General features: G+C 37.2%; 1 protein-coding gene across 2 annotated transcripts in view; it reads left to right on the top strand.

Annotated features, from left to right (window-relative positions):
* Positions 1 to 921: 921 nt before the first annotated feature.
* The window catches only part of LOC138369536 (zinc finger protein 383-like), a 29173-nt gene continuing 16785 nt past the window's right edge, over positions 922 to 13309 (top strand). Inside the window, exons 1-2 of one of the 2 annotated variants that reach the window (XM_069332941.1) lie at positions 922 to 2705; positions 5545 to 5755. In XM_069332941.1, coding sequence (XP_069189042.1) covers positions 1146 to 2003 — 858 coding nt within the window. In that variant the 5' untranslated portion in view covers positions 922 to 1145 and the 3' untranslated portion in view covers positions 2004 to 2705; positions 5545 to 5755. Of the gene's footprint in view, positions 2706 to 5544; positions 5756 to 13309 lie in introns of those variants that run through there. The other variant, XM_069332940.1, reaches the window with a different exon arrangement.

The raw sequence follows: 13309 nt of genomic DNA, 5'->3' as shown, positions 1-13309 counted from the left end.
GTTCTGTCTTGTGTTGATACTTTTAATACCCTATTAATATCCCCTCTTGTTCTGTCTTGTGTTAATGCCACATCACCCCTCCCACCTCACTCAAATGTAGATATAAAATCAGAGATACGTTCTAATCAGTTGTGTATTTGTGAAGTCTTTGAAAATGTAATAAGTTTTACGAAACGCGCCCGTGTCGCGTCAGACTAGAAATAAAAATGAATTTTGGAGAAGTGATTTTTCATTTACCTCCAACAGTGAAGCGTAATGTACGAAAGATTGAGAAAATTCGTGTTAGAATTATTAATCTTACTTTTTCGGTCATATTTAATAATATATGTCTACAGGAAAGACTGCTACCAAAATATACTAATATATATATATATATATATATATATATATATATATATATATATATATATATATATATATATATATATATATATATATATATATATATATATATATATATATATATATATATATATATATATATATATATATATATATATATATATATATATATATATATATATATATATATATATATATATATATATATATATATATATATATATATATATATATATATATATATATATATATATATATATATATATATATATATATATATATATATATATATATATATATATATATATATATATAAATAAATAAAATAGAATATGAAACTCTTGTTGGTCAACTCTGCGCATGTAGTGTATCCACTGTGGGAGAGCTATTTCCTTCAAAAAGAATAATCGTGTGGGTTTATGTTTAAAGAAACAATTTCAAGTACATTCTTTGATTGAAAAACATGAATATAAATACAAGTGTTAATTGTAAATGACCAGTTATAAACAAAAATAAGAAGTAGGAAAAATGATGTGTGGAATCAGACAAAAACATTGGAACGCTTAGGTGATGAGAGGGTAAGCGACCGTCGCCATGTTAGCAGCACCCGCCGGTGATGTCCAGCACGAGCATTAAGGGAAAACCTTGACACAAACTGTACCTATCATAAAGAAGAACCACCACCATTGACCGCCAAGTTCTCACATCAAGTCTAACTCTAAGAAACAACACTCAAGCCTTGACGCTTCTCCCAACATCCGGGGGAGAAAACCTTCACACAAACTGCACCTATCATAAAGAAGATGAAGACTCACCAGTGTCCACAGTGTCCGAAGGTATTCACCAGTCCTTCACATGTGAAGACTCACATGTTAGTGCATTCAGGTGATAAACCTCACCAGTGTCCACAGTGTCCGAAGGTATTCACCTGTCCTGGAAATGTGAAGCGTCACATGTTAGTGCATTCAGGTGATAAACCTCATGAGTGTCCAGAGTGTGGGAAGAGATTCACTCAGCGTGGATATATGAAGACTCACATGTTAGTGCATTCAGGTGATAAACCTCATGAGTGTCCAGAGTGTGGGAAAAGATTCAGTGAGCATGGACATATGAAGCGTCACATGATGGTGCATGCGGATGAGAGACCTTTTCAATGTGCCGAGTGTGGCAAAAAATTTAGAGAACGTGGAAATATAATAAGGCACATGTTAGTGCATTCAGGGGACAAACCTCATGAATGTCCAGAGTGTAGGAAGAAATTCAGTCTACTTCGAAGTATGACGACTCACATGTTAGTGCATTCAGGTGACAAACCTCATGAATGTCCAAAGTGTGGGAAGAGATTCAGTCGTCTTGGAAGTATGAAGACTCACATGTTAGTGCATTCAGGTGATAAACGTCACGAGTGTCCAGAGTGTGGGAAGAGATTCAGTCAGCATGGACATATGAAGCGTCACAGGATGGTGCATGCGGATGAGAGACCTTTTCAATGTGCTGAGTGTGGCAAAAAATTTAGAGAACGTGCAAAAATAATAAGGCACATGTTAGTGCATTCAGGTGACAAGCCTCACGAGTGTCCAGAGTGTGGGAAGAGATTCAGTCGTCTTAGTGATATGAAGAGGCACAAAATGATACATGCAGATAATAGGCTAAACACTTAGAGTGTGGAAGGTAATTAAGAGAATGTTGAAGGATAATGAGGCATATACAGGTATATTAACTTAACTTTAATCTAACAGTGTGCTATCACAATGTCAGTTGGATGTTCTTCAAAGGTAATTCTATTTTGTTTGAGAAATACACTTCACTATGAAAGGTAAAAATCAAGATATTTTATTATATTGTTCTTTTATGAAAGTTAGATGACCAAGCAAGAACTAGAGAAGCTGTCACTATAGGAAAATTCAAAATTGCTTATAAGTATAGAAATATCTCTTTAGTTTAGCAAAGATAAATCAAAGCTTTAAATGTTATTCTTCATATTTATGTAAATAATAATGTGCTTTCTGTTTTTGTTCTCTGTGAAAATTTATTTAAAATGTAATATACTGTGGAGGGAACCACATTCAAAGTGCCCGCCAAAGGAGACATTTCATAGTGTAGGCAGGACTGTACCCTGATTGGTGGACGGCGACCGCGCACTGCCTACCAGCGCAGCAGCCCCGTGCAGGCCGAGTGGGCCAGATTTGAACTACACGTGACCCCGTGCAGACGACGCCTACCCGGCACCACTGGCACTTAGGATATGTGCCCATAGGACCCCTAAAGAGGCATTGACTCCCTCTGTCCTATCCTTCCTGAGGAGCCTAGACTTGCTCCACCTGCCCTACCAGCCCTACCTCTCCCTACGACGACAGTTCAAGGTGAAATATTACTGTACTATTGTTGTAACACGTGGGGTCACCTCCACAATACTCTGTAGCTAAGTTATGGACATTATTGTTGTAATATTATTTAGCAATGGTGCTGGTGAAGAAGACAGTCTGAGACGGACTTAGGATGAGACCATTTGATTGATAGGGAAATGTAGGTTAATCAAGGAATTTTCTCATCAGATTCATATGCAAACTGATGTCTGTTTTATATTTTTTGTTTAGGCATATTTATGAATAATACTCTTAATTATAAATATTTCATTATAAATATTTCACCGAAGAGTTTATTGAAGGCAGATTGGCATTTATAACTCAGTCAAGTTAATATAAAATTTAAATTTATATTACTCTAGAAATTTACATCACTCTAAATTTACCAGAAATTTATATTACTCTAGCCTAACTTATCAGTTATGCTGTAATTGTCTTGGAATAATATTTTACCCAATTTACCTGAGGGCCACTAACCCTAGTGGCCTCGATAAAAACGGGAAGCTGGCAGCTTGTTGAAGGTTCCCTTACCCCCCCCCCAATTTTCCTTGATTTTTTCCAGGTATATATTGAAATTTACCACATTTTGGCAGTTATGGCATTGGCAGGTAGTCAGTTCCATTGATCAATAACCCTGTGGGTGAAAAAGCCTGATTCAAAGTTATATTAGCTAGATTAGCAATAATATTATCCTGATTCGTATAATCCTCTGTCAATTATATTATCCAAACTGGCAATTATATTAATTAATATGATTGTGAATTACATAAACCTTACTGGCAATTATATTAGCATGACTGTCATTTTATATCAAACAGATATTTATTTATGTTGTGGTGCTCGTGGGTTCTATTACATCTATCAATTGAGAGTTTCAGATCAGGATTAGCATTTAGGAACAAGGTTTTGTACATGTAAATAGCACAAGAGAATGTGTATATTTAGCATGTTCAGGGATTTAAACAGAGAGGCTGTGTGTTGTTTGAAGACAATTTTATTGTTCTGATAGCAGATTTTTATTGGGTGGTGATGAGCATCAGGTAATTTGCAGTGGATGAATGAACCCCATGCACAGATACCATATGTTCACATACCAACCCTAATTTTCAAAGAAACCTCAAGATTTTTAGCTCCAGCCATTTCAGTGCTCTACAACAAATCATTTGAACTCCAGACCTTTCCTGATATTCTAAGGGAAAAAAAAGCAAGAGTAACCTTAGTCCATTAAAGTGTCAATCTCACTGAAGTCAACAATTATAGACCAATATCAACTCTGCAGATTTTGTCTAAAATGTTTTAAAGAGTTAATCTACACGCAGCCTTAATCCTATTTAGCAAAACAAAATTTACTTAGTTCCTGCCATAATGGTTTCAGGCCCAAAAAAGGACCAATCATGCACCAATTAGTATGATTAACTTTATATATGCAGCTCTTGGAAGAAATGAGTACCCTTGTTCATTTATTTGTTGACCTACATTAAGACTTTTTTCACTGTTAATTAACACATTAACTTTCTTAAATTACAACATTACGGAGTAAGAGGTTAATCCCTCCAATACCTACAATCTTACCTTAGTGACAGGCTTCAGTATGTCTCTGTGAATGATTCCAATTCACCCACTCTACCTATTAACACTGGTGTTACACTGGGCAGTATTCTTCACCCTCTCGTCTTTCTCATTTCCCCCTCCCTTTCCAGCCCATTGCCATCATGAGGGGACTTGGTTGGCTGATGCTAGAGTGTGATGCTCCATGGGACAGTGTCCTCTGTCCTTTTGAAGCCTAATGCTTTTACTGCGATCTTCGCTAATTGTGCTGAATGCTTTTTCCTATGAAGTTTAATTTTTCCTTCCCAATTCTCCTGTTTAATTGCTATTTCCTTGTGACGTTTTGCAATTCTTGATTATTCTTTCAGATGTTTTCGTCTGTTTAGACACCGGGTTTTTGGGGAGGCACACCCTCTCACCCGTAAAACTGTGGTACTCGGCATTGTCGAGCAAGAGGACACCTTTATTGTCAATCTTTTCCTTCATTGCTGAGCCCAATTATATTGTGCTGAGCTTCCATTATATCTTGACGGAATGATGATTCCTATGGTTGCGATTGTAGGGCGTATATCTACAGTGCACCCCACCAGACAAAGGCCCCCCCACCCTTGGGGGTGGGGGGCCTATGTTTTGTTGGGTGTCCTATCCTCTAATTGTGGTTCCATGGTGGGTATGGGGCCTTGTTTGCTGATGAAATGTTTACTCATTGATTTACATGCTGATATCTGACCCTCTTTTTAACTTCTAAGACATGAGGGGTGGGAGACCAGGCTCCCCAAGTCGGACTGTGATGGAAAGCTGGGCTCTGTAGCCCACACTACATTGGTCCCAGATCAAGCAGCTCCTGACTCTCCCTGCTTGATGGGGTTCTGGGAGCTCTTCTACTACCTGACTTGTGAGTGCTTGGTCCACCAGGTCCCAACTACCCCTATCTGCTCCCCCTCCCACCTCTGTGGCTGGGTTGAGCCCCAAGCTCCCAATGATGACCACCTCATCACATGGAGTGGCTCGATCACTCATTGTAACAACTGGGCCTCTTTGCCCCCTCCCCCCCGTCTTACTGGGGGTGCTCGGTGCTGTTCCCTCCGCAGTCACACTCACACGATTCTTTCCAGTTCTAATACGTTCCAAGCTTTATTTGGTTCTGCTACATGGACTAAGTATTTTGATCTTAGTCATGTTGATTCTACTCGTCCTGATGATTTATTCATCCATAAACATGTAGTTGATTTAGTGGATACCTTTGTCATTTTTATCCCCTCGCCTACTGATACATGTTTCTTTGCAGCTCCATCTCTGGACGCAGCTGTCTGCTTAGCCTTGTTGTCCTGCATTGAGAAACCCTGGTTCGGATCTCCAAAAATGCCTATCTTGAGGTTATCTTGAGATGATTTCGGGGCTTTTTAGTGTCCCCGCGGCCCAGTCCTCGACCAGGCCTCCACCCCCAGGAAGCAGCCCGTGACAACTGACTAACACCCAGGTACCTATTTTACTGCTAGGTAACAGGGGCATAGGGTGAAAGAAACTCTGCCCATTGTTTCTGCCTAGTTAAATGCTAGGATTTACACTGCTATTCTCCTGCACCATGTTGCGACTGGTGATAGCTGTCAATGCTATCAATCAGAGCTATGGATGTGCTTTAATATACCTAGTAATCTCCCTCATTTTTCTTTTTTTTTACAAAGTATCTGTCAACTTTTTATAAATTTTACTACAATTTACCTACTTAAAATTATCCGTTAGATTAAGGACCTTCTCGAAACGCTGCATGTACTAGTACCTTTACAAGAATGTATTACCCCAAACAAACCCAATGTTCCATGTGTGTGTGTGTGTGTGTGTGTGTGTATATATATATATATATATATATATATATATATATATATATATATATATATATATATATATATATATATATATATATATATATAATATATATATATTAAATATGACCGAAAAGGTAAGATTAATAAATAAATGTTTATTTAGGTAAGGTACATACATGCAAGAGATTTTACAAAGTTTGTTGGATTAATAGATAGAGCTAGTACATACAATGCCTAAAGCCACTATTACGCAAAGCGTTTCGGGCAGGAAAAACATTAATGACTAAAGCTTAATACTAATGGGTATAAAGAATAAAATGTGTTGAGAACAAATAAAAATAGAGGTAAAAGAGGGGGGAACATGTCTGAAAAAGCAGCACAAATACAATTACAAATTATTACAGACAATTACATTCAAAGAGCGTTGTTTTGAAAAAAAAAACAGACATGGGTTGACAACAGAGGGGTAAGGTAGGTTACAGGGAATTTATTAGGTAGTGCTTCGTTTTTATCTTAAACTGGTTGAGAGAGGTACAGTCTTTAACATGGTTGGGAAGGTCATTCCACATTCTGGGTCCCTTGATTTGAAGAGCATTTCTAGTTTGATTAAGTCGTACTCTAGGAATATCAAAACTGTATTTATTTCTGGTGTGGTGCTCATGGGTTCTGTTACAACCTTCAATGAATCTTTTGAGGTCAGGATTGGCATTACACTTCAGCATTTTATATATGTATAATACACATGAGAGAATGTGCAATGACTTAATATCTAACATATTCAGAGATTTGAGTAGGGGTACCGAGTGATGTCTGGGGCTAGAGTTGGATATTGTCCTAATAGCAGCTTTGTGTTGAGTAATTAGAGGACGTAAATGATTTTGGGTAGTAGAACCCCAAGCACAAATACCATAGTTGAGATATGGATTGATGAGGGAGTAATAGAGAGTCACCAGGGCAGGGCGGGGTACATAATATCTGATCTTAGAAAGAATGCCAACAGTTTTTGAAACTATTTTTGATATATTTAGAATGTGTCCCTGGAAATTCAGCTTGTGGTCGATGAGAACGCCAAGGAATTTGCCATCTAATTTGTTACAAATTTGGGTATTGTTTATTTTGAGATTTATTTGATTAGAGGATTTATTACCAAACAGAATATAGAACGTTTTGTCAATGTTAAGGGTGAGTTTGTTGGCAGTTAGCCAAAGATGGACTTTCTTAAGCTCAGTATTTACTGTGGCATTTAGAGCAAGGGGGTCAGGACTGGAGTAAATGAAGGTTGTGTCGTCAGCAAATAGAATTAGTTGGAGGTGTTGGGAGGCATTTGGAAGGTCATTAATGTAGATGAGAAAGAGGAGAGGGCCAAGTATGCTGCCCTGAGTAACACCAATGTTGATGGGTAGGGTGGGAGAAATTGTATTATTCACAGAAACATACTGGAGCCTGTTAGTAAGGTAAGATTTGAGGTATTGCAGGGAGTGTCCTCTGACTCCATAATGATGTAATTTAAGAAGAAGGTTTTGGTGGTTGACAGTGTCAAAAGCCTTACGCAGGTCTACAAATAACCCAACAGGGAACTCCTTTTTATCAAGATCTGCGTGAATCAAGTTAATCATACTAATAAGTGCATCGTTAGTGCTTTTTTGGGGTCTGAAGCCATATTGACAAGAGCTAAGTATATTGTGTTTGGCTAGAAAAGAGTAAAGCTGCTTATAGATTAGTTTTTCAAATATTTTTGACAAGTTAGGCAGGATTGATATAGGTCTGTAGTTGTTAACATCTGTGAGATCACCACATTTGTGGACAGGGGTTACTCTTACTTTTTTTAGAATGTCTGGAAAGGTTTGGAGTTCAAGTGACTTGTTGAAGAGCAATGCAATAGCAGGGGCTAAAGATCTGGAGGCTTTTTTGTAAATTAAAGTTGGTATCTCCTCGAGGGCACTAGACTTGGTTTTAAGGGAAAGGATTAACTCGTTGACATCAGTGGAATTAGTAGGCTTTAGGTACAGAGACTGTGGATAGTTACCTGTAAGATAGTCCTTAACATCAGTACTGGAAGATGGAATATCATTTGCAAGGGATGACCCAATGGAAGAGAAGAACCTATTGAACTCAATAGCAGAATCAGAGGCTGAAAGCTGACCATCGTTATTGGACAGGAGTGTTGGTTTGTTATTTAAAATCTAATTTGATCCCAATATTTGTGAAATTGTGCTCCAAGTTTTGTTAAAGTTTCTCTTTATTTGGGTAAATTTATCTTCATAGTATTTAGTTTTGGCTCGTCTAATTATTTAAGATAGCAATAACGAGTAATTCTTTGAGAATTCTTTGGAGACGGTTCCTAACCTATACTTCTTCTCAAGGTCATGTTTTTTGTTAATGGATTTAAGTATTCCCTTTGTAAGCCAAGGATTGTTAAGCCTTTTGTTTGTGACTTGTTTTGTAAGCATAGGACAGTGGGTGTTATAAAGGCTAAGAGTTGTTTGAAGAAAAGATTGCACTGCAAGGTTGATGTCCCCTATGTTACCTAACTCGGACTCCCAGTTGACATTATCAGCAGCAGTTATAAAATTGTTTATAGCAGTTTCATTGTGCAGCCTAAAGCTGAACTCCCTTGACTCAAGAGGTGGTTTGATAATGTTAGTTACGGGGGCATATCGTTTAAATAAAAGTTGTTCAATTTGCTTATAAATTTATTTATGAAATGGTTATAGAAAGGGCTGCAACTGGTCCAAGTTTCACCATCACACCCTAAACAGAAAAGGAGAAAAAAAATACACAACGTATTATGCAACGAATGTTCAACATTCTCAAATAATCTCAGGGAACACATGTGTCAACTAAAATGTCTACTATGTGCTGTAGAAGCACAAACTCTTGTAATATGTATGTGCAATATATTTATATTTAAAATTTTTTTTTTCCTTTTTTTTTTTTTGCCAATTTTTTTTTCTCGTTTGTTATCAAGGGATTTGCATGAAACTTGCACACCTTGCTCAATGGATGCCTATCTGCAAGGGTGCCAATTATGAACGAAATCTGTTGAAGTCAAGCTCAGCTACAGGTGGCCGAACTTGGATCTTTATTTTACTCTGGAAAGTAATTTACACCTTCAAAGTACTTCAGAGCTTTCATGTATTAATCAATTTACATGCAAATTTCACCTTATATGTAGCGTTTGTGCTTCTACAACATGGCATAGACATTTTAGTCCAAAGTCTATTTGTTGATTTTATAAAAATTTATAAATATCATATATTGCATATATTTTAGAAGGGTAACTTTGAATAATTATATTATTGCACTAAACACTTTTTTCATAAAACTGATCACTAGAATCCTTTATTATGTGCTAAATCTAATATCTGAGTGTTATAGAAATGATTTTAGTTGACACATGTGTTCCCTGAAACTATTTGAAAATTCGTTGCATAATTCGTTGTGTATTTTTTTTCTCCTTTTCTGTTTAGGGTGTGATGGTGAAACTTGGACCAGCTACAGCCCTTTCTATAACCATTTCATAAATAAATTTATAAGCAAATTGACGACTTGTAATTTTTAGTTGATATGCCCCCTTAAGAGAAATGTGGGGTAATGGTCTGTAGTGCTATCGGTGATTATACCTGAAGTAAGCGGAGAGGTTATGTTGGTCCAGATGTGATCTAGAGTCGTAGCAATACTATCAGTGATTCTAGTTGGTCTAGTGATTAAGGGTATGAGGAAGCAGGAATTCATACAGTTGAGGAAGCTAACAGCAGTAGGGTGTTCAGGCTCGCAGAGGTCAATATTAAAGTCCCCTGCGATAATTAGATAGTTTTTGTTCAGTCTGTTATCTAGTATTAGATTTCTAAGTTTTGAATTGAATTCGGACACATCAGTGTTAGGAATTCTATAGACTGCACCCACAAACAGGACAGACTCGGCACCCTTGACTCTGAAACTGGCGAAGATATACTCTCCACAGCAGTCTCTAGTTCTAATTATTTTTAAGCATGTTAGTTCTTGGTGGTAGTAAAGAGCAGTACCACCACCTCTCTGAATTTGACGACAGTTGTGAATTGCCGAGTAGTTAGGCATGTTAAAGTGTTGAGTAGTATCCTCTTTCAACCACGTTTCAGTGAGTATAATAAAAGAGAATTTGTTGTCAATAGTTTCAATCAAGGCATTAACATCATCGAAGTGTTTACCTAGGGATCTAACATTCAAGTTGATTACAGAGATATTGTGATTATCTATTAATACATTGTTTACATCATGTGCTGTAAAATATCTGCAATTTTGATCATTGAAGTGATGATTGTCATAGATAGTGGATAAGAGGCTTAGTTCTGGGTCTATACTTGTCTGCATAAAAAGGCTGTTTGCAGGAAAACAAAGCAAGAAAGGCAAATTACAAAATAGAAAACAAAGAAAAAAGTAGAATAAAAATTCTAAAGTAATATAAACTTAATAGTAAATTTAAGTAAAAAATCTTAATGGGAACTAGGAATGTAAAAAATGAACTAGAATAATTAATAACAATTGATGACCAAAAAAGTCAAAAAGCAATTATGAAATCCATAAAATGAAAAGCTTGCTTACTATACTATTATAAGTACATTATAGTTGAATACTAAAGTTGCACTAAAACAAACTGAGGTAGTTTAAATAGAGATACACTCAGGTACACTGGATAATGAAGTTAATACTAGAGGACACAGGCAAAGCCAGTGTACTATGGAACATGGGAGTAAAAAGAAGAAAGACAATAATAAAGATGACAATATTATTATTATTTTTTTTTAACTGAAGTTAAAACCTTTTGAAAGGAAAGGCAGAGCTAAAGTACACAAAGGTAGTTAAATGAGATTATAATTTGAATTCTGGCTATACAGCAGCTATCCCACAGTCACTGAGGAAAGAATTAAGGTGAGCTTCAGTGGTTATTGAATAGGTTTTTCCAGTGTCAGTCCTCCTAGCTATAATTTTACCATCTCGCACAAAACAGTGTTTAATTGTAGGGGAATTTTTGCAGAAGCCACGCAGTTTAAAAAAGAGATTTTGCCTGAACCTGGTCAGACATTCATTCACATAAACAGTGGATTTACCAGCAACTGCAGATGAGATAAGATCAGACTTGCGGGAGCAGCTATCAAGTTTTATACGTATTCTGTTGTTAGTACCTGATGATTTGGTACCCACTCTATAAGCTGCTTTGATGTCATTTTTTTGGATTGAATACCTTAACTTATCCTGCAATACCTTGATCACGATGGCAGCACAGTCTTCTCCATCAGTTTCTTGGGGAAAATCACGTGAAGAGATAATTACAGACTCAAGTAGTTTATGTTGGTCTGTCTCGTCTTGGGTAACAGTGTGTAGTTGCTGTAGGTTGTTCAGATGGTTCTCAAACTGTTGCAATATTTCTTCCTGTTTTTTAGTGGTTTCATCTGGATTAAAGTTAGTAACTGTGTTCTTGAGAAGGTATAATTCTTGTTCGAGGTGGACGACTTTGGTTGATAGATCTTGATTGTTCTTGAGTAAGTCTCCAGGTTCATTCTGCAAAGATAATAATGAGCCTTGCAGGTTCATTATTAAGGCCGACTGCTCTTTGATTACTTTCATTTGATCTTCATGTACTTGAGTTAATAACTTGAGCCAAGGGTTATCAGCAAGGCGCTTGAAGTCAGAACAAGGGGCAGCTGCTCATTTAAGTTGGTCCATATGGCTACATAATAGTTGCATGGCCCGTGTCGGAGACGGCGCTGCGCCCAGCTGAGATTGTTTGTTATTGTTGACGGTGGGAGAGTCGGTACCCCCCACGGCGGCCACCGAAGGGGAGGTAGCTGAACTAATCATGTTGCTAGCCTGGCTAGTAGGGTTATTCTATTCTATTTATTCTAAATTCTAACCCAAATTTTCTCAATATTTCTTATGTTTCTTTTCACTGTCAATGGTAATTGAAAAATCAATTCTCCAAAATTCATTTTTATTTCTAGTCTGATGCGATGCCTGAATGCATTTCGTAATAACTTATTACATTTTCAAAGATTTTGATTTACACACACAACTGTAACCTGTAAACATGCATTATACAGCCATACTTATACTCGTATTTGGGTGAGGTGATATGGTACAACAGTTTTGGGTGGCGTGAACAAACTTGTGACAAGCACAAGACAAAACTTGAAACAATTGGTATAACTTGGATAAGAGAACATAAGTTTGTTCCCAAGTTTGTTCACCTCACCCAAAACTGTTGTACCGTATCACCTCACCCAAATGCGAGCAAAGTATTGATGTATAATGAGTGTTTACAGGTTTACATATATATATATATGTCGTACCTAGTAGCCAGAATGCACTTCTCAGCCTACTATGCAAGGCCCGATTTGCCTAATAAGCCAAGTTTTCCTGAATTAACATATTTTCTCTAATTTTTTTCTTATGAAATGATAAAGCTACCTATTTCATTATGTATGAGGTCAATTTTTTTTTATTGGAGTTAAAATTAACGTAGATATATGACCGAACCTAACCAACCCTACCTATATATATATATATATATATATATATATATATATATATATATATATATATATATATATATATATATATATATATAACTGAAAACTCACACCCCAGAAGTGACTCGAACCCATACTCCCAGAAGCAACGCAACTGGTATGTACAAGACGCCTTAATCCACTTGACCATCACGACCGGACATAATGAGGTGATAGCCGAGGCTATATGAACCACCCCACCGCCGGCACTCGGATAGTTATCTTGGGCATAGCATTTTACCAAATCACCTCATTCTTTGGGGCACACGTGAGGAACACAAATGCGAACAAGCCTGAATGGTCCCCAGGACATATGCAACTGAAAACTCACACCCCAGAAGTGACTCGAACCCATACTCCCAGAAGCAACGCAACTGGTATGTACAAGACGCCTTAATCCACTTGACCATCACGACCGGACATAATGAGGTGATAGCCGAGGCTATATGAACCACCCCACCGCCGGCACTCGGATAGTTATCTTGGGCATAGCATTTTACCAAATCACCTCATTCTTTGGGGCACACGTGAGGAACACAAATGCGAACAAGCCTGAATGGTCCCCAGGACATATGCAACTGAAAACTCACACCCCAGAAGTGACTCGAACCCATACTCCCAGAAGCAACGCAACTGGTATGTACAAGACGCCTTAATCCACTTGACCATCACGACCGGACAT

This window comes from Procambarus clarkii, chromosome 28 (assembly GCF_040958095.1).
Source record: "Procambarus clarkii isolate CNS0578487 chromosome 28, FALCON_Pclarkii_2.0, whole genome shotgun sequence".
NCBI lineage: Eukaryota > Metazoa > Arthropoda > Malacostraca > Decapoda > Cambaridae > Procambarus > Procambarus clarkii.
The sequence above is the reverse complement of the archived record's forward strand: the minus strand, read 5'-3'. Positions and strand labels throughout refer to the sequence as shown.